The sequence below is a fragment of the Mirounga leonina genome, unplaced genomic scaffold, assembly GCF_011800145.1.
Source record: "Mirounga leonina isolate KUSES-001 unplaced genomic scaffold, KU_Mleo_1.0 Mir_154, whole genome shotgun sequence".
NCBI classification, from domain to species: Eukaryota; Metazoa; Chordata; class Mammalia; order Carnivora; family Phocidae; genus Mirounga; species Mirounga leonina.
In genome coordinates, this window is record NW_023270389.1 from 59,576,851 (window position 1) to 59,602,470 (window position 25,620).

General features: G+C 38.3%; 1 protein-coding gene across 3 annotated transcripts in view; it reads right to left on the bottom strand.

Moving 5' to 3' along the window:
• Nucleotides 1-25,620, bottom strand: part of RGS7 (regulator of G protein signaling 7) — a 514,710-nt gene that overhangs the window by 41,218 nt on the left and 447,872 nt on the right. For all 3 annotated transcript variants that reach the window (XM_035010933.1, XM_035010932.1, XM_035010934.1), the window contains one exon: nucleotides 503-577. In XM_035010933.1, the coding sequence (XP_034866824.1) occupies nucleotides 503-577 (75 nt within the window). The remainder of the gene's footprint in view (nucleotides 1-502; nucleotides 578-25,620) is intronic.

Sequence of the window (25,620 nt, forward strand, 5' to 3'; positions counted from 1 at the left end):
CATACAACCACTATCTTATGGTTGTGTCACAAAATTCTGGTGTTAAAAGGGGATCCTCATACAAACTCTGTAGTTATATGTCTTTATGACGCCCCTTTTCCCTTCATAATTTTCTCTAAAAATGCCCTTCTCTCATCAATATCACTTTTTCTCAGATAATCTCCATCTGTGTTTCCTCATCCCATGGGCTCTGAAAGAGAAGCCTTTCTCTGCTGATGATCCTTCCTTTCGATGGAGAGAGGAGGTGCCCTCAGCATCCTTGCCCCCCATCACAGCCCCCTGCATGCCCTGGGACCTGTGTGTGCTGGAGAACCATGTCCTCAGGACAGATGGACTGACAGAAGACCAGGGTTTGAGCTGCCAGATTTTCTTCTAGCCAAGAACAAGGAAAAGCAAGGAAGTTGCTAGAAGATACTCCAGGAAGTGGGCAAAAGGTTTTTGACTGATGTCCTCCAAACAGTGCAACTCATACCAAGATCAGCACAGCAAACATGGATATTACCTTCCGTGTTTTGTGTGGGTTTCTCATTCTGGATGACTTCTTAATGTCCACTTCAGTGGTATTTACACAACCAGGCTGAAAATGGAAAACAGAGAGACAAAGGAATCTTTGAGGGTGAAGTTTTTGATCCATGCATTAATGACTTGCCTTCCAGGTCCCTGGCAACTCTTTCTAAATGGCCACAGCCACCCTCTCAGCAGAGCCAGTAAAAAAATATATTATACTCTCACTCCTTGCATAAGGACTTCAGATAACATTCTCAAGTAACTTCCAGAAAAATAGGGAAAAGAAATGCATGGGCCTTGCCTGTGAAAGTGGGTGTTATTGACATTGGTAGTTGCTAAGCCAACAGATTCAGAGCAAGGGTGTCCAAAGATCAAGTGGATCATAGCCCAGCTGGTACGTGCACACAGCCCTGCTCAAAGTGCCTCTCTATGTGAGGTGACATTGTTATTAAAGCTATTTACTTCCCAAGTTGGAAAATTACAATCTGTTGACCTAGCTCAAATCCCAGAATGAATTTTTTTTTACAGTGATTCATGAAATCGGGGTACTGGGAATATTTGCTTTCCATACACAGAATGGGAGTGTGGGTAGCCTGCTACTGGTTCTCTGACAACCTCAAGAGTATCATTTTGCCAGATTTATTGTCCTGTTGCACAGAAATAGAGAGCTGTAAAGCTTCCTTTGTATTTGGAGGAGGAGAGGGAAGGAGGAAGAAAAGAGAGAGAGGGTGGGGTGAGGAGAAGGGGAGGAGAAAGAGATGCGGAGGAGGGAGAGGGAGGAGAGAGGTGGTAGGAGAGATGATGAATCAGGAAAAAGAGAAGAAAGGAGATTCCAGAATACAGGAGACCTGATATCTGCAAAGATATCACTTAGTCTTTAGAAGTAATTGGAAGGAAGTGTTTATATGGATTGTGTTTCACCAACTTTCAAGTTTTGGTACCAGATATAGGGATCTCTGGTACTAGTCAGAAGTATTATGTTGTACAACTCCGCTCAGTTTCTCTGTTTTTTTTTTCCCACAGATTGCAAGATCATTAAAACATCAGATATACCTGAAAGCAACTCCAGAGAAACCGTGAATGTGGAAAAAGACTTTTGTGCAGTTGGGATGTTGTGGGAGGGGTAGGGGCAAAAAGGCAGCACTAGTGTGATTCCAGAAATAGGCTGTTCTCTACACTCACTGGCAGGCAAGGGGGTTCACTCTCTGTATAATGAGGACATGGGGCATTTTCTTAAACCACCCTGTCCTGACAGCATGGCCACTGGGGCAAAACTCCACCATAACAGTGTAAGGGATAAAGAAGCAAACAAAGCCTTTTTTCTTGATTTTTTCCCCTACATATGTTGCATGTGAAATATATATACCACAAACACATAAACACACACACACACACTGCACTAAAATGTTAAATAAATCACAAATTTGGTTTGCATATCTATATGGAAATAGCTGGTTCAGCACCATGGTCTGCTTGGCAGTACAGCAGGAAGAGCACCCACCTGGATTTACTAACTGACACTGAGCAACTCACTTTAGCTACCCCAGCATCAGACTGATCAATATCTGATATTCTGATTTAATTTTTCTGTGGCTCATTGGCGCATGAGTATTTTTTAAAAGACCCCTAGTGATTTTGATATGCAGCCAGGATTCACAACCATTGATCTAGATGTAACAAAATAATGTTTTGAAAATATTAAAGCAATATTAAAGTGTCTTCATTTCCTATTAGATTTCCATTTCCTTGCAACCTTCCACATGTAAGCCTCAGTCCATTAGGAAGGCGAAGCACTGAAATTCTTTAAGCTCTTACTGATTCATCAAGAGCCAAGCATGGCAAGACAGATCATAGAGATCTTCTTCTACATGTTAAGAGGTAGGAATAATGAGGATATGATATAGAGGAAAAAGGGAAGGCATGTCCTTCCAGGAGCTGGAGAAAAAGAGATGATTTATTATTTATTCAGAACTATTTATTTCTGCATCTAATTGCCAGATCTTGTGACAAATGGTAAAATACAAGGATGAATTATAATCTTCTAATATAATAAGCATAATAAAATGTCAATCAGCACAATGTGGGAGCACAGGACTGGAGAGAAGTTGGCCTGGGCATTATGCAATGAACATTTCATACATCCATTATTATGCACATCCTCTTGTTTCTCACCAACATGGCAGATAAATATATATATTTTTAGTATTTGAGCAAATTTGATCCCAATAAGACCATGTGGTCTTTGGTTATTTTAAAAAGGCAGTCATAAAAAAAAATAATAAAAATAAAAAAAATAAATGAAAAGGCAGTTATCCTTTTAAGGTGTATATATACGCCATATATATATATACCACTAGCTGGCACCAGGTCCATGTGAAATGTTATGCCTAAATTGGTTTTCTGCACTACTAAACACAGCTTCCCAATAAGATATAAATAACATTACCGTTACCAAGTAAGCACTCAACACAAATGTCCAAATATGTACTACTGGCCAGATATAATATTAAGTTCATAGTATTGTTCAATTTAAGGACTAATAATGAAGTAATATTTACATTGGCCTAGAAAAGAATCATAACTTACTTCTAGCGACTCAAAGGTGCATTTATTCAACAGAATTAAGCTGTGTTATGACATTACTGTAACACTATTTATTAAAAAGTAGAATTTAATGCCTTGGAATCCATTCCTGAAGTAGTAAAAGGATCATATTATTGAGCAATATTACTGTCATAGTGTTCAAGTAAGTGTCTTAATGAGTTGCAAAGCAGAGCTATTGTGGTTTCATCACTGATTTTACTTAAAAGAATCTGAATACCATTCAGTTCCCATCGTGGCAAAATGCCATTATTAGTTGTAGCAGAAGGCACACTGTGCTCAGGATAACTAGGGAAACTTGAGGACTCTTCAGTGAAGAGCAGCATGAAGAGACAATAATGGAGAACTACTCTCTTTAATTCAGTCCCAGCAGCTGAAGTGAAACTGGGCAAAACAATGTCCTAAATGACAAATGGATGGAGATTTAAGAATGAGCTGGCAAACAGAACTGATAATAAGAGACATCCATATTCCTGGAAATTAGGAAAAAGATATGATTCTGGGAAAATTAAGGTTTTGAATATTGACTGTTGAAATATTTTGAATAATTATTGGTTCAAATGTGATTAAATTATTGGAAATATTTGTCATTTTGTAACACAGTACAAGTTTTAAAAGTTCAATTTGTCATGTATTGTACCTCAATCATGATTCCTTACTCTTATATAAAGTGATTACAGATTTCAGAGTGTTCTATCTCAGGATATATTTTTTTAAACATCTAATTGAAGATTTTATTTCTGTTCTTGGGTCAGCTGGGCTTACTAAATGCTATATGTGAAGGAAGTTGTTTAAGGTGACTACTCTGGAATTCCTTCTATTCAACCTCCTCTATAATATTTATTCATTTGATTACTACTCCATCTTATTTGCTGGACACAGTGTCTGGATTATGTGATCCGGCTTCAGTGTAGGCTGTGAACGAATTCTGAGAGTCCACAGACAGAAGGAAGGCTCTGGCAGCAGAGGGGAGGGAAATGTATGATGGCTTGGAGCTGTGGATAGTGGTCAGGTCAGGTAGAAATTGCAGCTCATGGTAAGGACTTTGGTTTAAGTCTAAAGGTAAGTGGAGGTCATAAGGGAAGTGATTTATATTTTTAAAAACTCACCTCTCACAAAAATTAACTCAAGACAGATCACAGACCTAAATGTGAAATGCTGAACTATAACCCCCCCCTAGAAGATAAGCATAGGAGAAAGTCTAGGTGACCCCGAGTTTGGTGATGACTTTTTATATACAACAACAAAAGCATACAGTCCTTGAGAGAAATCATTGGTAAGTTGGACTTCATTAAAATTAAAAACTTCTGCTCTATGAAAGATAAGCCAGACTGGGAAACAACATTTGCAAATGGTATATCTGATGAAGACAAACATACAAAGAACTCTTACAACTCAACAATGAGAAAATGAACAACCCAATTAAAAACTGGGTAAAAGGTCTGAACAGACACCTCACTGAAGAAGATATACAGATGGCAAACGAGTGTATGAAAAGATGTTATACATCATGTGTCATTAGAGAACTTCAAATTAAAATAAAGTTGAAATACCACTACACACTTACTAGAATAGCCAGGATCCAGAGTCCTGACGACATCAGATGCTGCAGGGCAGGTGAAGCAGCAAGAACTCTCATTCCTTGCTGGTGGGAATGCAAAATGGTACAGCCCTGTAGTGGAGGCCCTGACAGTTTTTTTTTTTTTTGTAATGCAAATGCATGATTCAGGCTTTGATGATTGAGCAACCATTTCAAAGAGGCACCCATTTCAAAGACTGCTATCTCAAAGAAACACATCTTCAACCACACCACTAGATAAAAAGGCAGGCTGCCTCCCACACCAAAGTTCCTTTGTTTTAGAGATCATGGTTGATCTCAACATCTGATCATCTCGGCTACTTGTTTTTGTTTTAGTTTTGCTCTTTCTCTTCCATTGCTTTAAATTCCTGCTATTGTGTTTTAAATTCATCAATAAAGAGTGAGCCTATGAAGCCCTAAGCCCCCACTGGACCCTAGTAAAAGCAGTACCCCAGGCCCATGTCCCCCCCTCCCCTCAACCTCATTATGTGGCCCCCAATGTGCTATGTAATTAACAGGTACTGTAAGTAATAAACCTTTATTTTTTCAAAGTTTCCTGATAGCTGTTGTGGAAGGGCAACTTGCAGTAACAATAAGAACCACAGGGTTGATCCACCACAACACTGGTTATTGACAGGTTGAGACCAGCACAAAACAAGCCACTTTGGAAGAGTTGTTTGGCCGTTTCTTAGAAAACTAAACCTCTTTTTCCAACTGATCCAACAATTGTACTCCCTAGTATTTATCCAAAAGAATTGAAAAATTATGTCCTCACAAAAACCTGCACATGGATGTTGATTGCAGCTTTATTCATAATTGCCAATTATTTATTTATTTATTCATAATTGACATCCTGTAGTAGGTGAATGGATAAATAAACTGTGGTATGGAATACAATGGAATAATAGTGTTTAGGGCTAAAAAGAAATAAGCAATTAAACCATGAAAAGACACAGAGGGACCTTAAATGCATATTATGAAGTGAAAGAAGTCAGTCTGAAAAGGCTACACCATATGATTCCAACTATGACATTTTGGAATAGGCAAAATTATGGAGACAATAAAAAGATCAGTCGTTTCCAGGGGTTAGAGAGAGGGATGGATGATTTGGGCAGAGCACAGAAAATTTTTAGGGTAGTGAAACTATTCAGTATGATACTATAATGGTGGATACATGTCATTATACATTTGTTTAAAGCCATAGAATGTTCAACACCAAGAGTGAAGCCTCATGGAAATTATGGCCCCCAGGTGACAATAATGTGTCAGTGCAGGTTGATTGATTGCAACAAAGGTACCACTCTGGTGAGAAATCCATTTTGAAGCTAGAATCTATAAAATTTGCTGATGGATTGGGTCAAAGAGCACAGTGAGGGAAAAAGAGTCAACGATGACTTCTAGTTATTGGCAACTGGGTGAGGTGGTGCCATTTACTGAGATGAGGAAGGCTTTGAAAGAAACAAATGTAAACAAAGAGAGAAATCAAGGATGGCTCCTGGATTGCATTTACATACAATTTTAGTATTTTTACTGAATTCTCCAACCAGCATATAGCTCTTTATGCAGTCACTGTCAAGATTCATGACTCAGAACATTTCAATATTAACGCTTTTACAATAACCTGGCCCATCCTTTTGTGTCTTCGACCTTTTGCATCACTACTGGCAGTAAGAGCATATCACTGAATGTGCAAAACTAATATCTGATGGTCAGTTATGGAGAACCTGGTGGAGCACCATCGCATTACTCAGCACCTCTACTACACTTCTCTAAATTCTTCTCTAGTGCATCCTACCAGACTCTCCTAATCTGTTCTGGTTGAAATCTGACCACTTCCACTTAACATCTAAGAACTGTCTGTTCATCCTTCTGTGATAGTCCCTTTTTATGGAACTGCAGCTGCCACACAGGTGCAAGAATAGCCAGACTGTCACAGTTCTCAACAGGCTACCAAGAGGACTTTAATTAATTTGCTATGGCTCCTTTGTGATCACTGGCATTACTCATGTTTCATGTTCAGCCTTTAAATACTTAAAATATTCCCAACTAGAACTGTTTTGGAATAAAAAAAACAAAACCAAAACAACGGGTAGAGGTTGAGTTGTCACACTTATCTTGAATAAAATATGAGCTCCTTCAGGAAGGGACAAGAGTCTGAGGCAGGTATGCATGAACACTTTTCTGTTACACTTGGGCCTGCCATTCACGCAGTGGTTGATCTCCCTCCCTTTCTATTACTTTTTTTTCTTTACAAAATGCTAGTTGCAATTTGAGGACATGCAAAGGTTTTCAATTGGGGGATAAAAAAGACCCCTCTGAGATTGAAAACACACACTCCAACTTGCTGTACACTGGGGAGTCCTGGTTTGGCATTTAGGGCACTTTAATAACCTTCAGTGAAGTGGCATTTGGGTAGGCATTATGTTACTGTCCCTCTGGGATCTCATTCATGGGAGGGTGAGTAGCAACAAAATTTTGGGATTCCTTGTCCATAAGCTTATATCATTAAGTTCCTTAAAACTTTTGACTTTAACTCTTTAAGGTGTTTGTTGAATGTAGGCATGAACCCAAACTAGCTCTCTGATGGCAATGGAAATTGCCCCAGCATGAAAGTTAAGAGCTAAAAAGTAGGAAAATGGATGAGTTAACTGAACTGGTGAAAGCAGTTTTGTAGATATTAGTATTGTTAGTACTGGTGATTTAATGGCATGCTGTAACCAGTGAAGAGGACCAAATAAAATTCCTAATAATATAAATAACTCACAGTAAGTTCAAAAGGCTTATAATAATTGTTAAATAACAGTGGGACAAGTAGAAAATAACAAGATCATGAAAATCAGTGGATATTGGAAGTGGCCTTGAATTCAATAGCCTTGAATTACAAAGGATATGGGAGGCTCTTAAGTCATTTATTCCCCAATGGAAAAGAGGCTTACTTCGTTCTCCAGGCCAGACACACAGAGAAAGGCTATCTGTAACACACACCTCAGGTCAGCAAGACCTCTATAAAGAAGATGAATTTTAAAGACACACTCTGTTGCATTAAACTTGATTTCCAAAAGTAGGAAAAGATAAGCATTTTATTTATCTAGTGGTGTCAGAAAAGAGAATTTCACATAAAGTTATTTTCCAGATTACATATTTATCACTAAGTGCCAAAACTCAATTTTATTTTCACCATTAGAAAAAAAGATCTCCTAAAATAATTCCCACACATCCCTACATTCTTACACAATTATATCCAAAGCAATGCAATCTTCTCTTGTTGATTCAAGGTCATTATTGAGAATGACACTTACTGTGGCATCCTTAAGACAGCAATGCCTGTGAGGGTAGATGGTCCTAACTCTTAGTGTTTTTTTGAGCTTTTTAAAAAATTTTATTTCACTTTTTGAATGCCTCTGCCTTCTGCCTGTCAGTTGTCAGTTTTGCTGCTCTCAGTGTCCTTGCCCCCAGCTCCACCCCATGATCCTCTAATCTGTTACTTGGGTTCTGACAGGGGCCAGGAAACCAGACAAATACTTCTTGAAAAAACACAGTGTCTAACATTTTAGCAAATGAACCTATCAAAGTACTCAAGTTAGAGTGTGGGTGTTTTAACCATTTCTTTGACTAAAACTTTCGGAGTTTATTCTTGGCTAAATTTTGGATAGAATTAGGTTTTTGGATATGTGGGGAAGGAAATATAAGAATGGTGACAAAGAAAATGTAAACTAGATCTCATGATACCTTCTGGAAAACTTATAGGACATAAATATTATACAAGTTAATTGAGTGGATCAAAGTAGATGACATGAAACATTTGTCTGGAGTTCTGAGATAGGGGACGACACAGGGAGGGGGAGATTGTGATTCATTCTGTGCTCTCAGGGGCAGAAGGAAAACCTAAGTGCATTGAGAGACTGGGCAGTATCCTATCGGAATGTCTGCCCCAAATCCTGCAAGTGAACAATCATGCGCCCTGCTCTATACCAGCTGCCTGTGGGGAAAGCCTTCCAGACACAACACTAGTTTTAGTTCAGTTGCTCAGAAAGGGCACTGACCAGCCACGAGCTCCTCTGGCCTCTCCCTCACCATTACTCATCGTCTTTGAAGCAAAGGTCATCACCATCCACCAGGATGTTCATGCCATGACCTGGGAGTCATCAGTGACAACTCACTTTCCCTTACTTCCCTCATTTCATTCAATAGCAAATCTTGTGCATGTTACCTCCAAACACATCCTGAATTTATCTGTTCCCCCTTGTGCCACCAGCCTGGTCTAAGCTGCCGTTATCTCCCACCTGGACTATCTCAGAAGCCTTCTGATTTGTCTTCATGAATCCTTTCTTTCTTTCTCTACTCTACCCCCAAGTTGTTCTCTGCACAGCTGTCAGACTGACCTTTTAAAACTATAGCCATGTCATCATGCTCCTCTTCAAACCTCTGCACACTCCTCATTGCAGAGGTTTCAGATACAAGGCAAACCGTTTGCCATGTTGTACAAAGTGCTACATAAATGGCTTCTGCCTGCCTTTCCAATCCCGCGTGGTACCTCTTTGCCTCTGCTCACTTCACCCCAACCTTCGTCCTACTCCTCACATGTATTAGTTTCTTCCTTTTGGCCTGGCTGCTACTTCTTTCCCCAGTATTCCATTCTGGTCTGAGAGAGGCCTTACTGGACTACTTGGCCTCCAAACCCTCCCAATCTTACCACCCTGTTTTTATTTTTATTTCTAGCACTAGCCTCTACCTGGGATGTTCTTGTATATTTGCTTGTTATTTTTTCTCTACCAAAAAGTAAGCTCCTCAAATATAGGGACTTTGTCTGTCTTGTTTAATATCATCACCAGAGACTGAATTTTTCTGTTACCTAGTAGGTGCTTAATGAATATTTAATGAATAAATAAATAAATAAATGCGAGAAACCATAGATAATACATCATAGTTATTTCTGGATATCACTCATGTTAAAAATACAAAATGAGTTTTATTTACTGTGTTTGGGTATATTGTGCATGTGTGCTTGAGAATATTGGTACCTATAACTTAACTTCCAGACCAACTGGTCATCAACTATCATTATTACCATACATTAGTTGAACAGGAAACATATGGTCTAATTTTTCAGTTAGACTTAAAAGAAACATTTCTGGTACAAGAAAATTTAGCTCAAATGTTTTTTCTCTTGAAAGGTAAGTAGTCATCACTTGATAAGTATATATGGCTAATAATATAATTGCTTCCAGATTTTACAGGAGTTGAGTACTTAAAAAGCAGGAGGACACTGGGAACTTACAAAGATTCAGTTTTAGAGAAGGCAATATGAACAACCTCCTCTGCCAATGCATTTATAATTTTGTTTCAAACTATCTCCATTTTGACCTACAAACATTCAAAGAGAATAAAAGCTGTGCTTCTCTGCATTTTCCCCACCTGGATGTTTAAGGCACAGGAGAGTTAAGATAAAACAACTGAACTATAGGACACAATAGTACATCTCATGAATCAGTTTTTGGTTTTCAAAAGCATGTGGGTTTTTAACAATATAAAGTCATTCAATCCATGAACATAGGATGTCTTTCCATTTGTTTGTGTCTTGTTTAACTTTTTTCATCAGTTATTTTGTAGTTTTCTAATACAAGTCTTTCACCTCCTTATTTAAGTTTTTTCCTAAGTATTTTGTTCTTTTTGTGTGTCCTGTTGTAAATGGAATTATTTTCCTAATGGCCTTTTCAGATAGTTTGTGGTTAGAGATTGGAACCCTTGTGCACTGTTGATGGGAATGCAAATGGTGCTGCCATTATGGAAAACAGTATCGATATTTCTCTAAAAATTAAAAATCAAAAGATCCAGTAATCCCACTTCTGGGTATTTATCTAAAACAACTGAAATCAGAATCTCAAAGAGATATTAGTACTCTCATTTTAACTGCAATGTAACTCACAAGAATCAAGATGTGGAAAAAACCTAAACGTCCCCTGACAAAGGAAAGAGAAATAAACTGGGTAAATACACAGAGTAGAATACTATTCAGCCTTAAAAAAAAGAAAAGAAAGAAAATCCTGCAATATGTGACAACATGGATGAAACTTGAGGTCATTATGCTAAGTTAAATCAGCCAAACAGCCTAGAGGAAATGGATAAATTCTTAGAAATATACAATCTTCCAATACTGAACCAGGAAGAAATAGAAAATCTTAATAGACCATTTATACAAGTAATGAAATTGAATCGGTAATCAAAAACTACCAAAGAATAAAAGTCCAGGACTTTTGGACTGGATGGATTCACAGGTAAATTCTACCAGACATTTAAAGAAGAATTAATACTGATTCTCCTCAAACTATTCCAAAAGATAGAAGAGGAAGGAAAACTTCCAAATACATTCTATGAGGCCAGGATTACCCTGATACCAAACCACACAGAGACATCACAAAAAAATATCTATAAGCCAATAACCCTGATGAACATAGCTGCTAAAACCCTCAACAAAATATTAGCAACCACATACAACTATACATTAAAAAAAATAATTTATCACGATCAGGTGGGATTTATTCCTGGGATGCCAGGATGGTTCAATATTCACAAAGTAATCAATGTCACACACCACATCAACAAAACACAGGATAAAAATCACACAATAATTTCAATAGATGCAGAAAAAGCATTTGACAAGGTTCAACATCTATTCATGATAAAAATTGTCAACCAAATGGGGTTAGAGGGAACATACCTCAACATAATAAAGGCCATAAATGAAAAACCCACAGCTAATATCATTATCAAGGGGCAAAAACTGAGAGCTTTTCACCTAAGGACAGAAACAAGACAAGGATGTCTACCCTTGCCACTTTTATTCAACATAGTACTAGAAGTCCTAGCCACAGCAATCAGACAGAAAATGAGGTAAGAGGCATCCATATTGGTAAAGAAGTTAAACTGTCACTATTTCCAGATGACATGATACTATAGAGAGACAACCCTAAAGATTCCACCAAAAAACTACTAGAAGTAATAAACAAATTTAGTAAAGTGGCAGGATACAAAATTAGAAATTGGTAGCATTTCTATACATTAACAATGAAGTTACAGGAAGAGAATTTTAAAAAACACCACCACTTACAATTGCAGAAAAAAGATTAAAATACCTAGGAATAAACTTAACCAAAGAAGTGAAAGACCTGTACTCTGAAAACTATAAAACACTGATGAAAGAAACTGATGACAAAAACAAATGGAAAGATATTCCATGCTCATGGATTGTAAGAATTAATATTGTCAAAACATCTGTATTACCAAAAGTAATTTACAGATTCAATGCAATCCCTATCAAGATATCAACAGCATTTTAAAAAACCTAGAACAAATAATACTAAAATTTGTATGGAACCTCAGAAGACCTTGAATAGTCAAAGCAATCCTGACAAAGAACAAAGCTGGAGGTATCACAGGTCCAGATTTCAAGATATACCACAAATCTGTAGTAATCAGAAGAGTGTGGTCTTGGCACAAAAATAGACACATGGATCAATAAAAAAGCATAGAGATGCCAGAAATAAACCCACATTTATAAGGTCAATTAATCTATGACAAAGGAGGCAAGAATATACAATGGGGAAAAGATAGTCTTTTCAGTAAATGGTGCTGGGAAAACTGGACAGCTACATGCAAAACAATGAAACTGGACTACTTTCTAACACCATAAACAAAAATAAACTAAAAATAGATTAAAGACCTAAACATGAGACCCGAAATCATAAAATTCCTAGAAGAGAACACAGGGAGTAATTTCTCTGTCATCAGCTATATCAACATTTTTCTAGATACGTCTCCTCAGGCAAGGGAAACAAAAACAAATTATTGGGACTACATCAAAACAAAAAGCTTTTGCACAGCAAAGGAAACCATCAAAAACCAAAAAGGACTCTATTGAAAGGGAGGGAGAAGATGTTTGCAAATGATATATCCCATAAGGGGTTAATATGCAATATATATAAAGAATGCATACAAGTCAATACCCCCCCAAAAAATCTTATTAAAAAATGGGCAGAGGACTTGAATAGACATTTTTCCAAGGAAGACATGCAGATGGCCAAGAGACACATGAAAAGTTGCTTAACATCACTAATCTTCTGGGAAATGCAAATCAAAACTACATATGAAATATCACCTCATGCCTGTTAGAATGGCTAAAATCAAGAAGACAAGCAACAAGTATTGGTGAGGATGTGGAGAGAAAAGAACCCTTGTGTACTGTTGGTGGGAATGCGAACTTGTGCAGCCACTGTGGAAAACAGTATGGAGTTTCCTCAAAAAGTTAAAAATAGAACTACCCTATGATCCAGCAATTACACTACTGGGTATTTATGCAAAGAATAAAACAACACTAATTGAAAGGGATACATGCACCTATGTTTATTGCAGCATTATTTACAATAGCCAAGACATGGAAACAACTTAAGTGTCCATCAATAGACAAATGGATAAGGAAAATGTGGTATATATACAGAATGGAATATTATGTAGTCATAAAAAGGATGAAATCTTGACATTTGTAACATGGATGGACCTCGAGGGTATCATGCTAAGTGAAATAAGTCAGACTGATAAAGAGAAATACCATATGATTCCACTCATAAGTGGAATCTAAAAAAATGAATAAACAAATAAAAAAGCAGAATCAGAACTATAAATACAGAGAATAAACTGATAGTTGCCAGAGAAGAAGAGGGTGGGGGGTTGGGCAAAATGGGTGAAGAGGAGAGGGAGATACAAGCCTGCAGTTATGGAATGATTAAGTCATGGAATAAAAAGCAGAACATAAGGAATATAGTCAATGATATTGTAGTAGTGATGTAATAGGACAAATGGTAGCTATTCTTGTGATGAACATAGCATAATGTATAACTAGTTAAATTACTAAGTTGTACACCTGAAATTAATGTAACATTGTGTGTCAGCTATTATTCAAAAAAAGATAAATACAAATAAATTCATAAATAAGTCAGTCATAGAAAGACAAATACTATACGATTGCACTTTTATGAGGTATCTAAAATAGTCAAATTCAGAATCAAAAGGTGGAATGGTAGTTTCCAGGGGCTGGGGAGAAGGGGAAATAGGGATTCACTAATTATCAAGCATAACATTTGAGTTAAGGAAAATGAATAAGCTCTAGAGATCCGATCTCATGTTAAGTATTCTTACCACAAGAAAAAGTTAAAACAAAATGAGTTTTAGACATAGAATAAAAGAGCTTAATTTCAAAGGACTCATTCTGTTACCACTGTTCTCCCTTGCTCTATATCATGAAATTAAAGATTAAAACCCTCTTTGAATGGGGCACCTGGGTGGCTCAGTCGGTTAAGCATCTGCCTTCAGCTCAGGTCATGATCTCGGGGTCCTGGGATCGAACCCCATATTGGGCTCCCTGCTCAGTGGGGAGTCTGCTTCTCCCTCTGCCTCTCTCTCCCACCCCTCGCTCGTGCGCTCTCTCTCTCAAATAAATAAATAAAATCTTAAAAAAACCCTATATGAAAAAAATCTGCATTCAAGATGTAAAGCAATAAAAATAATACAGATAATAATAAAAGTTCTTACATGGTGGACTGACTACTTTGTCATTTTCCAACCATTTGAGCTTTGTAAACATTTTATAACCTACACAGGTCAGCCACTCTGAACCTAATTTTTACTGAAACATAATATCGAAGACTTGCACATTAGAAGAAGGCATCAATCTTATCTGGTCAAAGCTAGCACCCAATTCATGATTTCTTCTGACAACTTCTATGACAGGAGTCATTCAATCTTAGCTGTTGCAATGGGCATCACTCTTTCCCTAAAATAACCCCATCTATGGCACATTCTTTAGAATGTAAAAAACCTTTTAATAAGTCATGTCTTTAAAGAGTTATGCTAAGTTTTAAAAAGTTACTACTACATGAAAAGAAAACAACATGACTACAAAATAGTTAAGATCATGGGCTGTATATTCTTGGAAGATAAGGAACCCCTGTAAGCCTGGGTATCTCCTCCTACACAGCAAAGGTAAGAGTAATGATACCAAACTCTATGTTGTATGAAATAATGTGTGCAAAGGGCTAGCATCTTCCTGATACCTAAAGCACATGTGAGCTGCTATTATTACTGGAAGTAAAGTTTGACATACAGAAAACAATCACATAGCAAGGAACTGGGTCTTTCAGATTGTTAGGATTTGAGGAAGTTACTAATTAAAAACAAGTTGAACTTTATTGAATGGAAGCAAAAAAAATAAAACGAACAAACTTTAGCAATTTAATATCAGATATCATATTTAATAAATAAATGAGTAAATACCTTTTAGGGACTAATTATACGGTGGTGTGGAGGCAAGAGTACAGTTGTTTAAGTTCAAAATCCTTCAGTTACATCAAGTCAGGCACCAGATTAATACATTTGAGTTTCATTTCCTCAATAGCTGTTTAACTTTTCACTTCTCAAAGGGCTTACTTCTTTTTTTTTTAAGGATTTTATTTATTTATTTGACAGAGAAAGAGACAGAGAGAGAGAGGGAACACAAGCAGGGTGAGTGAGAGAGGGAGAAGCAGGCTTCCGGCTGAGCTGGGAGCCCAACGTGGGACTCGATACCAGGGCCCTGGGATCATGACCTGAGCCGAAGACAGAGGCTTAACGACTGAGCCACCTAGGCGCCCCTCAAAGGGTTAACTTCTAACATTTGAAAATATGTACTGACAAATGTCTTTATGTTGGAATTTGTGACAATGAAATATAATTTGTTTCAAAAAAAAATCCAGTTTTTAATTGTGAGAAGGTACATAAAATTGTTGAGGGGAAATAGCAGAGCTGAGGAGAAATTTTCTAGAGCTTTCTGGGTTTGAGAGAGAATTTACTTTGTTTTTCATTAATTTAGATTGTTTTCAATTTTAATTTATTTTTCTCAGGAAAGAAAAGTTCATTTGAAGCAGACACCTGGTGTCAGATTAAGAGAACACAGCCTTTCTTTAGTTTCTTTTTTCCAATACAATTTGGGGAAACTGTATCTGAGGAAAATCAAATGAACAGCAAAACAGAGCCCAAATAATCACTGCTCCCTATGGGATCAGAATTCATGTTCGTCCTATCAGTATTGGCAGGCTGAGTCCAGTTTTGTTTGCTCAGCCCTCCTTTTATAGGCTGTGTGCACTTGTGTGTGTGTGTATGTGTATGCATGTTTTTAATTTTTAAATTTCATTTGAATTCAAACCTATAGAAAAAATTGCAAGAAAGTTCAAAGGACTCCACAGACTCTTTCCCAGATTCTCCACCTATTTTTACTCCGTTTCTCTGTCTACATTAAAAAGATTTGCTATTGATCCTTTCTGCTGACAAATAGGACTTTACCATCCTGCTATCGCAGAAATGGTCCAAGAGGCTGGCTTTTCAGTAACACAGCAGAGCGAGAGGCTTTTCTTTTCTTCCCAGCACTTGCCCAAACCCCCAGCAGATGCAAGGTACCATCAGTATTTGGGATCAATACTCTCCTCTCCTCACCTCCCTGAGATTTTGGCTGTTGGCCCTCAGGGCCTTGCTCCCAGCATCACCCCAACCACATCCATATCCTCATCATTTCAGAAGGAACGGGACAGAAATCTGAGCACTACATTTTGAAAAGCTGTCAACCCATAAGCTATAGAAATACCAACTTAATAAGGGGGGAAACAGTTTTTATGCTCACTCTACCCAGGGCTCACATAAATAGCATCAGATATTACATAACAATAGGACACTGTATCTCCAAATCTATTCAGGGATAGAAAGAACAGACAAAGGATAAAAGATGCAACCAGGGAGCAAAAAAGAACAGTTTCACTCACAGAGGTTCATGATAGTTACATTGTCAAAATATTTTTTAATCCAAAGGAACAGATCAGAATAATAGACAGAAACGCTGTTTTTTTTTTTTTTTTTTTTCCATAACACAAAAGGAGATTTAAATTTGGATTAACACAGCTTGGATTTTCTAAAACAGTTAAAAGCATCCATAGCTGGATCGTGGACTACTGGTAAAGGAGGGGGCACCATGAGCACAGGCCTATTTGAGCACTAAGGACAGAGAACTGCATCATTTCTATGGACTTCAGCGTAATTTCTCACGGACACCTCAAAACTAACAATGCCAAAAGTTACAACAGGAATATCACTGAGACTTGACAACAATATCAGGAAATATATTAACATTCTGCTACAAAGCTCCAAATGAACACGTGAAATTATGTACGTAAATTATACACACAGTACAAAAGTAAAAGCTACCGGCTTGACATGTACACAATCTATAGACTACTCCACCTGCTGGTTCAAGCTCAGAATTAGCCCTGGGGGTGTCTAGGTTTGATATCTGTCCCACTTATACAGCACATTGCACATTGTGGCTGTTTCCAGCAGCCTAATATGGCTGATAATATTTAGTTCCTCCTCAGAGATGTTGTGACAACAGACATAGAGTGCCATTTGCCTGCCTCAGAGATCTAGCAAATATGCAAGGCACAATAAAAAAGAATGAAATCTGGCCATTTGTGACCTACATGGAAGGAGCTAGAGCGTATGAGGCTAAGCAAAATAAGTCAGAGAAAGACAAATACCATATGATTTCACTCATATGTGGAATTTAAGAAACAAAGCAAATGAGCAAAGGAAAGAAAAGAGAGGGAGAGGGAGGCAAAGCAAGAAACAGACTCTTAACTATAGAGAACAAACTGATGGTCACCAGAGGGGAGGTGGGCGGGGGATGGGCTAAACAGGAGAGCACTTGCAAGGCACAGTAGACCACCTAACAAATGAAAAGTTCATCACTTTACTGCATTTTACTACTATAAAATAATAAAAAAAATCTAGTTGATGTGCACAAAGGTGGCCCTGATGTAATAAAATAGCCTGATACGTATCATGAATTTACAAAGAAAGATTGAATACGATTTAAATAGAGATTGCATGAGGTTTTGGAGCAACTGCCAGGCTTTTAGTCCTAAGTAAGGACTTGAATCTAAGCCCTATGATAGTTAACAAAACAACTCCTCAGAGTCTTGTTTGTAAATTAAGGACAATAATCACCTACCCTAAAAATCTCTATAAAGAATTAGTGACATCATGAATGTAAAGAGCTTTTGCGTAAAGGTACTGATCAATGTTCTGATTGTTATTGACAGAAGTCTACAAGTATTATTGTTCCCTTACATTTTGTAGAGAGGAATCCACGTGGCATGTATTTTACACGCGTTTCAGCTGAATACTATACATCTGAACAGAAGCACAGCTTGTACAGCTAAGTATCTGGAGCTCACAGACAGTGCCAGCAATCGATGAGCTTTGTGATAGCTGACAAAGTTCTGTTGCTTCAGACCTGGTCACTGATGCCCTGGTTGGTTCGAATATCAGAGCCCCGTGACAGCAAAGGCTGTGTCCTCCATCAGTGGTGTATACAGGAAAGAGGGAGAGCAGGTATTATTAATTCCCTCATAACTACATCCACTGAGTGTCCACTGTGTGCCTGGTACTGGGTTGAGTATAGTGAGGAACAAGCTAACTGTAGGAGTGAGGACTCTGTCCTCTTATGGAGGACGGGTACTACTGCATGCATGCATGCCATCTCATTCCCAGTAATAAAAGTCACTTGTATAAGGTGCTTTCATATTTCTCTTTAAAGTTTTGCTCACTATTGTAAGAGAGATTATCAGCTCTCTTTTAAAAATGTAAAAATTAAAGTTGAAAAAATTTAACTTGCTTAAAGTTTAAAATGGGTAGTAAGATGCATTCTTTAGTTTAGGAATTACACCTTCATGTTCATTCTCTGGGGATCTGGCAAGAAAATCACCTGGCACAACTATGAAATGTGTGTATGGTCAGCCCTTCCCCACTGACCTGGAACCCTGTGTCTCCTCCTCTTGCTTAGAGGTTACTGGAGATGGTCCCATCAGCACTTGGTGTGGATCACCCATGACAATGACAGGGATTTCATTCATGCTAGGGTCTGACCTAGTTTCCTCTTTTCCACCCAATTTCCAACTTCTTTTCATTGAGCTGATTCCACTGTGGTAGTCATCCTCCAAGATGGCAGTGATGGTCCCGAGCAACCTCTTCCTCCTGGTATTCACACCCCTGTACACTCCTCACGCTGTACCACCATTGGTCTGTGTGACTAAGGCACTGTGGCAGAGGTGATGATATGATACTTCTGAAATCTGGCTACAAAGGAGTACAGTTTCCAACTTGGGGCCCTCTTTATATCTTGGGGTGCCACGGGGAAGTTTTGTCTCAAGTCTTTGTGGTCAGGAACTGGAGCCTGCTCCCAACCACCATGTGAGTGAAGTGCATTCTTCAGCTCCTTCAGATGCCTGCAGTGCTGGTCAACAGCCTGACTCCAACCTCATGGGAGACCTTGCGTCAAAACCACCAGGAAAGCAACTCCCAGATTCCTGAACCTCAGAAGCTGTGTAAAATAACAAATGAGCGTTGTTTTACGCTGCTGAGTGGGGGTAATTTGTTATGCAGCAGTATATTTACTCAAGCTTCAAACTTCAAACCGGCTCTTTTGATTCCCAAAAGTCTTTGGTGATTCCACCAGGTCAAAGTGATCTGCCAACTTTTCTTCACAAACTTACCCCTTGTGCTCTTGTCTCCCTTCAAGACCATGATTGCTAAAAGAACTTTAACTACTGATTGTTGAACAATAAGCAACTTGCATAAGCAACACATAACCAACTTGCATGCTTTATCTCAGTTCATTCTCAATGGACGTTGAGGCAGGTATTCTTGCCCACCTTTAACAAATGAGGAGCCCAAGACTCGAAGGTGTTTAGTGAAATCACACACCTAGGCAGCAAGTTGGTATTCGAGCCAAGTGTTTTCAGCTGCTGTTGTTCTCAGTATGTACTACATCAAACTACGTGTCTGTATTAGCTCCCCACAAGCCCTCAGCATCTGAGACAGGGAGAATATAAATGGAGAGGAGCTGTGGTGTGTAGAGATTTGTATCGTAGGAGGAGTGGGGACAGAGAGGACAGAAGTGAGAAGCACAAAAGCAAAGACAGTGATGTAATGCATTGCCCACACTTTATTTACACCCTACCCAGTTTATTTTCTTTTTTGTTTGGATGTGGGTGTTTATATTGCCATTCCCTAAGTCAGTGGTTTTGACCTTCTATATTTTATTTTGACCTTCAGCTGTGTGTTATTCTTCTTGTTTTTCTCTGTCAAGCTTTATGTAATCCATCATTTGGATTTAGCTCACCATCATATGTTGCTCTACCCCACCTCTCATCACATGAAGGAGAACTAACAAAATCCCTTATCATGCTTTTCTAAATCATGGAAAAGCATGTCAAAATTAATACTATTGCCCTTCTCTACAGTAGAGATTTTGTTACAGAAATCAAAAAGAAATCTAAGACGAGCCAATCTCACTTTTGAAAGTCCATGTCAGAATCCTAAAGAAATAAGCACAAACAAAATCCAGTATCACATTAATAACCAAGTGGGGATTATTCTCGGATTTCAGGGATCAATCAACATTAGGAACTTCATTAACAGAATTCACGTATTATTAACACATGTGAAGAGAAAACATGTAAAAAGCCTGAGGAAAAAAAAATTCTTCAAGCATTCCTACTTAAAGCAAAAGAATACTCTCAAGGGTTCTACAAGATCAAAAGTATTTTCAGAAAATACTGTTATTTGTCTTTTTCACTGTCATTCTCTCAAGAGTGTATAGTAGTTTCCCAGAGGTTACTGGCGTGTGATAAAACCACAGATTTATGGGAAAGCAGACATGAAGATGCAGCTGTCTTCTACTGAGCTAAAGATTAAATGATTTGCAAAAGGGTAAAATAGTGCCACTCTTCTCAACTAATCTTCCTTTAGTATATAAAATATGCCACATTTCATTAAAAATGCTAATTAATTTGTTATGTAATTGGTTTCTTATTGTCATTTAAAATTAATCAACAGAGAAATATTTTTAAAATGTTTTAATTTTTAATATAGTAAATACCAACAGATAAAACTCATATAAACAAAAACTCTTTAGGGCACACAATAATTTTGAGGAATGAAAAGTAATCATGAGCCCTAAATGTTTGAAAATCACACCTACATAAGACACCAGTTAATGTCCACTTCTTAATTATATACATAGTTGTTTTTTTAAGATACAAAAGAAAATGCCATTTATAACAATAATTGAAAAAGAAAGAAACTTAACAAGAAATGTGTAAAAACTGCACAAGGAAAATTTAAGGTGCTTGTGAAAGACACAGAAGTAGACATGAACAAATGGAGTGGATGGGATGACTCAGCTTCATAAAAAAGTCAATTCTCCCAAGTTTTTTATAAACTTAACAAATCCAATGAAAATGCCAAAAAAAAAAAAAAAAGTTTTTTCTTCTGATGCTGGCTACACGAATGGTTCCAAAATTCTATGGAAAAATAGGAAAAACCTAAAATGAAGGACAATGCGTGAGTAGTGGAGTGTGGGTGGAGGGAACTAGCCTCACTACACATTGCAACAGACTGAAATCAAAATGTCGTAGTGTGGAAGGTGAGATCCCCAGCCTGGATGACATCTTCATCCCATTTTGGATCTGTGTTATGGCCTGTCCCCCCCAACCTGTGCAAGAGGGTGGGGGTGCTCTCCGGTATCCAGTGACCACACTCCTCATTTTCTCTCTTTTCCTTCACTTAGCATTTTTCCAGTATAATTCTACTCTGTGGTATGAGATTTCCAAATATGCATACCTCTTAAAAAGATTTATTCTATTTTGCCTTTAATAAAATTTGTTTCATTGAATAAGTTACACCTTTCCTTTTCTTTGGTTTATTGTAAGCCCTAGCTTATCTTTTTTTTTTTTTTAATTATGTTCAGTTAGTCACTGTACAGTACATCATCAGTTTTTGATGTAGTGTTCAATGATTCATTAGTTGCGTATAACACCCTGTGCTCATCACAACACGTGCCCTCCTTGGTACCCATCACCGTGTTACCCCATCCTCCCACCTCCCTCCCCTCTGAAATCCTCAGTTTGTTTCCTGGGGGCCATAGTCTCTCATGGTTCATGTTCCTCTCTGATTTCTTCCCCTTCAGATTTCCCTCCCTTCCCCTATGTGAGAAAGGGGAACCCTCTTACACCGTTGGTGGGAATGCAAGCTGGTGCAGCCACTGGAAAACAGTATGGAGGTTCCTCAAGACGTTAAAAATAGAGCTATCCTACAACCCAGAGATTGCACTACTAGGTATTTACCCCAAAGATACAGATGTAGTGAAAAGAAGGGCCACACGCACCCCAGTGTTCACAGCAGCCATGTCCACAATAGCCAACTGTGGAGGAAGCTGAGACGCCCTTCAACAGACTAATGGATAAAGAAGCCCTAGCTTATCTTAATTGTTTTCCCTTCTTGAACTGTCCTGTTAACCTCAGGGCCTGGCTTGTTATGGGAAAGAGCTCATTTCCAGGTCCTTCTAAAGGAGAACATGCCCTAGGGGAAAACAGGACAAACCTCAACCTCTCTTCAATTTCCTCATCTGGGAAACAGGGCTAAAATTACGTCAAACTAACAGAGTGAAGGGTAGTAGAATATAGCACACCAAAATATCTCACTTTGGCATATTGATTATGTTGAGCTGTGGTCACTTAAAAAACAGCTTTCTCTGAACTCCCCTTATCTGCCTAAGGACAGGTCCTCCAAAAGAATCTTGATGTCTTAAATCCCCAACACGGGAGTTTCATCAACCTAGAACACTGATTCTTATCACAGGAGAGTACACTAGAGGTCCTCACCACACCCAGATAAACGCAGTCACAAACTATCATACCTCTCATCTATTCTTCTGAGGGAGGCAACTCCCCTAAAAATCATTTACTCTCCCCTAAGAGGCCTACATCCCCTTCCTTTTCCCTATCAAAATGGTATTTAAATCTGTATTTCAGGCTACCTCAGGAAGTTACCCATTTTTCTGGGTATCTTTCACGTCTACATGAGATATATATGTTACAAACTTAGGTTTTTCTTTTTTTTTTTTTTTAAGATTCTATTTGTTTATTTGAGAGAGAGAGAGTGAGAGAGAGAGCACGAGAGGGGTAGGGTCAGAGGGAGAAGCAGACTCCCCACTGAGCAGGGAGCCAGATGCGGGACTCGATTCTGGGACTCCAGGATCACGACCTGAGCTGAAGGCAGTTGTTCAACCGACTGAGCCACCCAGGCACCCTCACTCTGTCTTTTATTATGGAGGTCTCAGCTGACGACTCAGATGAGTAGAGGAAAAATGATTTTTGCTCCTGTATAAGAGTTATGTGAAGATTACAAAGAAAATGTGTAAGCACTCACATTCCATGCCCATACCAGCTTTATCCAGAGGTGCAAAGGGGTCGTGAGGACCACCTAGTGTTCAGTACTAGCTCCCCACTTACCACTTGTGGGACCCTGTGCAACTCCAGGGTCCTTTGGCTGGGATTCCTCATCTGTTAAGAGGAGGACATAGCAGTACTGCCTGGGGTTGTTGTGAGCACTGGCTGAGCTAATTAATTTATATCAAGTGCTCAGAACAGTGACCAGCCCTGGTGAATGTTCTCTGGGCACTATTACCTACCGCCCATCTTCCTTCCCATCATTGGGAAAACAGAGGTATTGGTTCTCCCAATGTTGCTGATGCTCTGGGGAGAAAGCTGCAGGGACCCAAGAGTGCAGGACCTCATTCTCTTCCTTCATAATCAGAGGAAACTAAAGAACCAACTAAGACCCCCCCCCCCAAAAATCATTCATATCAATGTCACCTTTTCCTGTTTCTAAAGCACAGAGACAACCATTCAGTCTCAGGGATGGCTGGGAGTTTTTTGTTGCTTTAAAGTGCCACTTTTCAGGAACTTGAAATTTGATGAGGGGAAAGACCAATTTTAGGTCATCTAGATGAGAAGTACTATTTTGTGCAATTACCCTTGTTAGTGTGGTGAAATATCAGGCATTAATGAAGGTTGCTGAGGATAATCACACAATCAGGTGGGTCTTTTCTGGCCCATTTTTAGGTATTTTAAAGTGGAGAGATAAAATGTAGGGCATCATATGAAGAAATAAGATAATATAACTACCTGAACATTTTAAGAGGTTTCTAGACCTGGTTTTCTCAGAAATAAGAAAAATATGAAATGTATTTTCTCCTGAAGAAAATATTGTCTGCTATAGGGAGTGTATCCAAGTTGCAACCACTTCTTTAAATTAGTAAAGAATAGTCTTATCAGAAATTACTACAGTGGAATGGACACCTCTTTAGAGGAACTTTTCCCTCAAGATAACCAAACATGATATGAACATGAAATAATTACAACAAAAGTTATATTATTTTTATCAGGATAATGCTCTCTCAAACATAAAATAGGATGCAGCTTCTTGGGCCAGATTCACACAAAAAATGCCAACATTCTCAATATTCGAGTTAATGAAGCCAAGGACAGAAATTCTTTGAAAATTTAACGCCACTTCTCACAGTAACAACAGCCTGCAAAATTGATTCAATTTTTGATCCAATAAGAAAAAGGAGCAGTCAATGTACACCAAATTCCAAAAGCACGTTATCTATTTTAGAAATGGAAAATGTATGAAAAGCTATGTTGATTATGAAACATACTAAAAAAAAAAATTTAGTCGAGTTCTCTGTGGGAATGCATCCAGCCTCCTTTCTGGAGTTACTCCAGAGAGACGTCACGTCTCTGTCTCTGAGGCTGAGTGGAATCGAGACAATTTAGATGATTGCTCTCACATGTGTGAAAATCACACCCTGGTCCTACTCAATACCACATCATAGGCTAAAAAGGAATCAGCTATTAATTCCACACACAAAATAATAGACTTTGGTCATGGAAAAAAATGTGCAATCAAGGAGCAACCTTCACTGTCAATAATAGAACACAGAATTTAAACCTTCAGCCCTTCTTCCTCCCTCTTCCTCCTCTATTCCTAGTGAGTTTACTATCACATCTAACCTATACTGTACGGAATTTAAAATCTGAATTGATAAAAAGCATGTTGTACCATCTCTATTCCTTAAGTTGACTGAAACATGATGCTTTCAAATTTCTGTCTCAAGTCCTTTAACCAGTAACTTTCCAATTGCATCCTCTCCTAGGGAGAAACACTGAATCCATCGTAGGCATGGAGGAGGTCCAAGCACTGACCCAAGAGAAAGTGACCCTTATGCTGCAACCCTGGACAATTAACACGAGATCTCCCTGCCCTCTGACGCCCTCCACTGAACAATTAGAAGGATGAAAACATTCTTCCTTTAGACAAAATCTGCCTCCTTTTATCTTAAGTGAAGTAGGATAATTCTACTCTGTTTTCCAGCACAGCTGCTCAAATACTTGAAAACATATTAACAGCCTCCAGCTTTTGTGCCTTAAGCTTAATTTCTCAGATCCTCTCACTCTCGCATATCTTATCACACCTTCCTACCCAACCCCCATCATCCCACTCACCCTGCTCAAAAGATGGCCAGCATTTCTAATATTACCCCTGAGAGCACAGTGCCCGGGGTGGGATACCACTCTCCCAGGTGTGTTCTGACCATGTCAGAGCGTGGTAGAAGTGTGCCTTCCTTCGTCTGGGGCATTATGGGTCAATTAAGAGGGTCTAAGACTATTTTATCAAGAATATGTGTTACACATACTCCTTGTAGAAAATTAAAATTACTTATGATATCAAACACCCCAGAATTACTACAAATCAACATTTGGCATATTCCCTCATAATTGTTTCTCCAGGCAGCTATTTTTTTTTAAAACAAACTTGGTATCATATTACATATAATTATATATGCAGATAATTTCATTTCATATTTCACCATAGATTTTCTCCACATTTTTAAAAATTCTTTGAACTTCTCATCTTGAATGGTTATATAGCAGCTTATCTTTTTTTTTTTT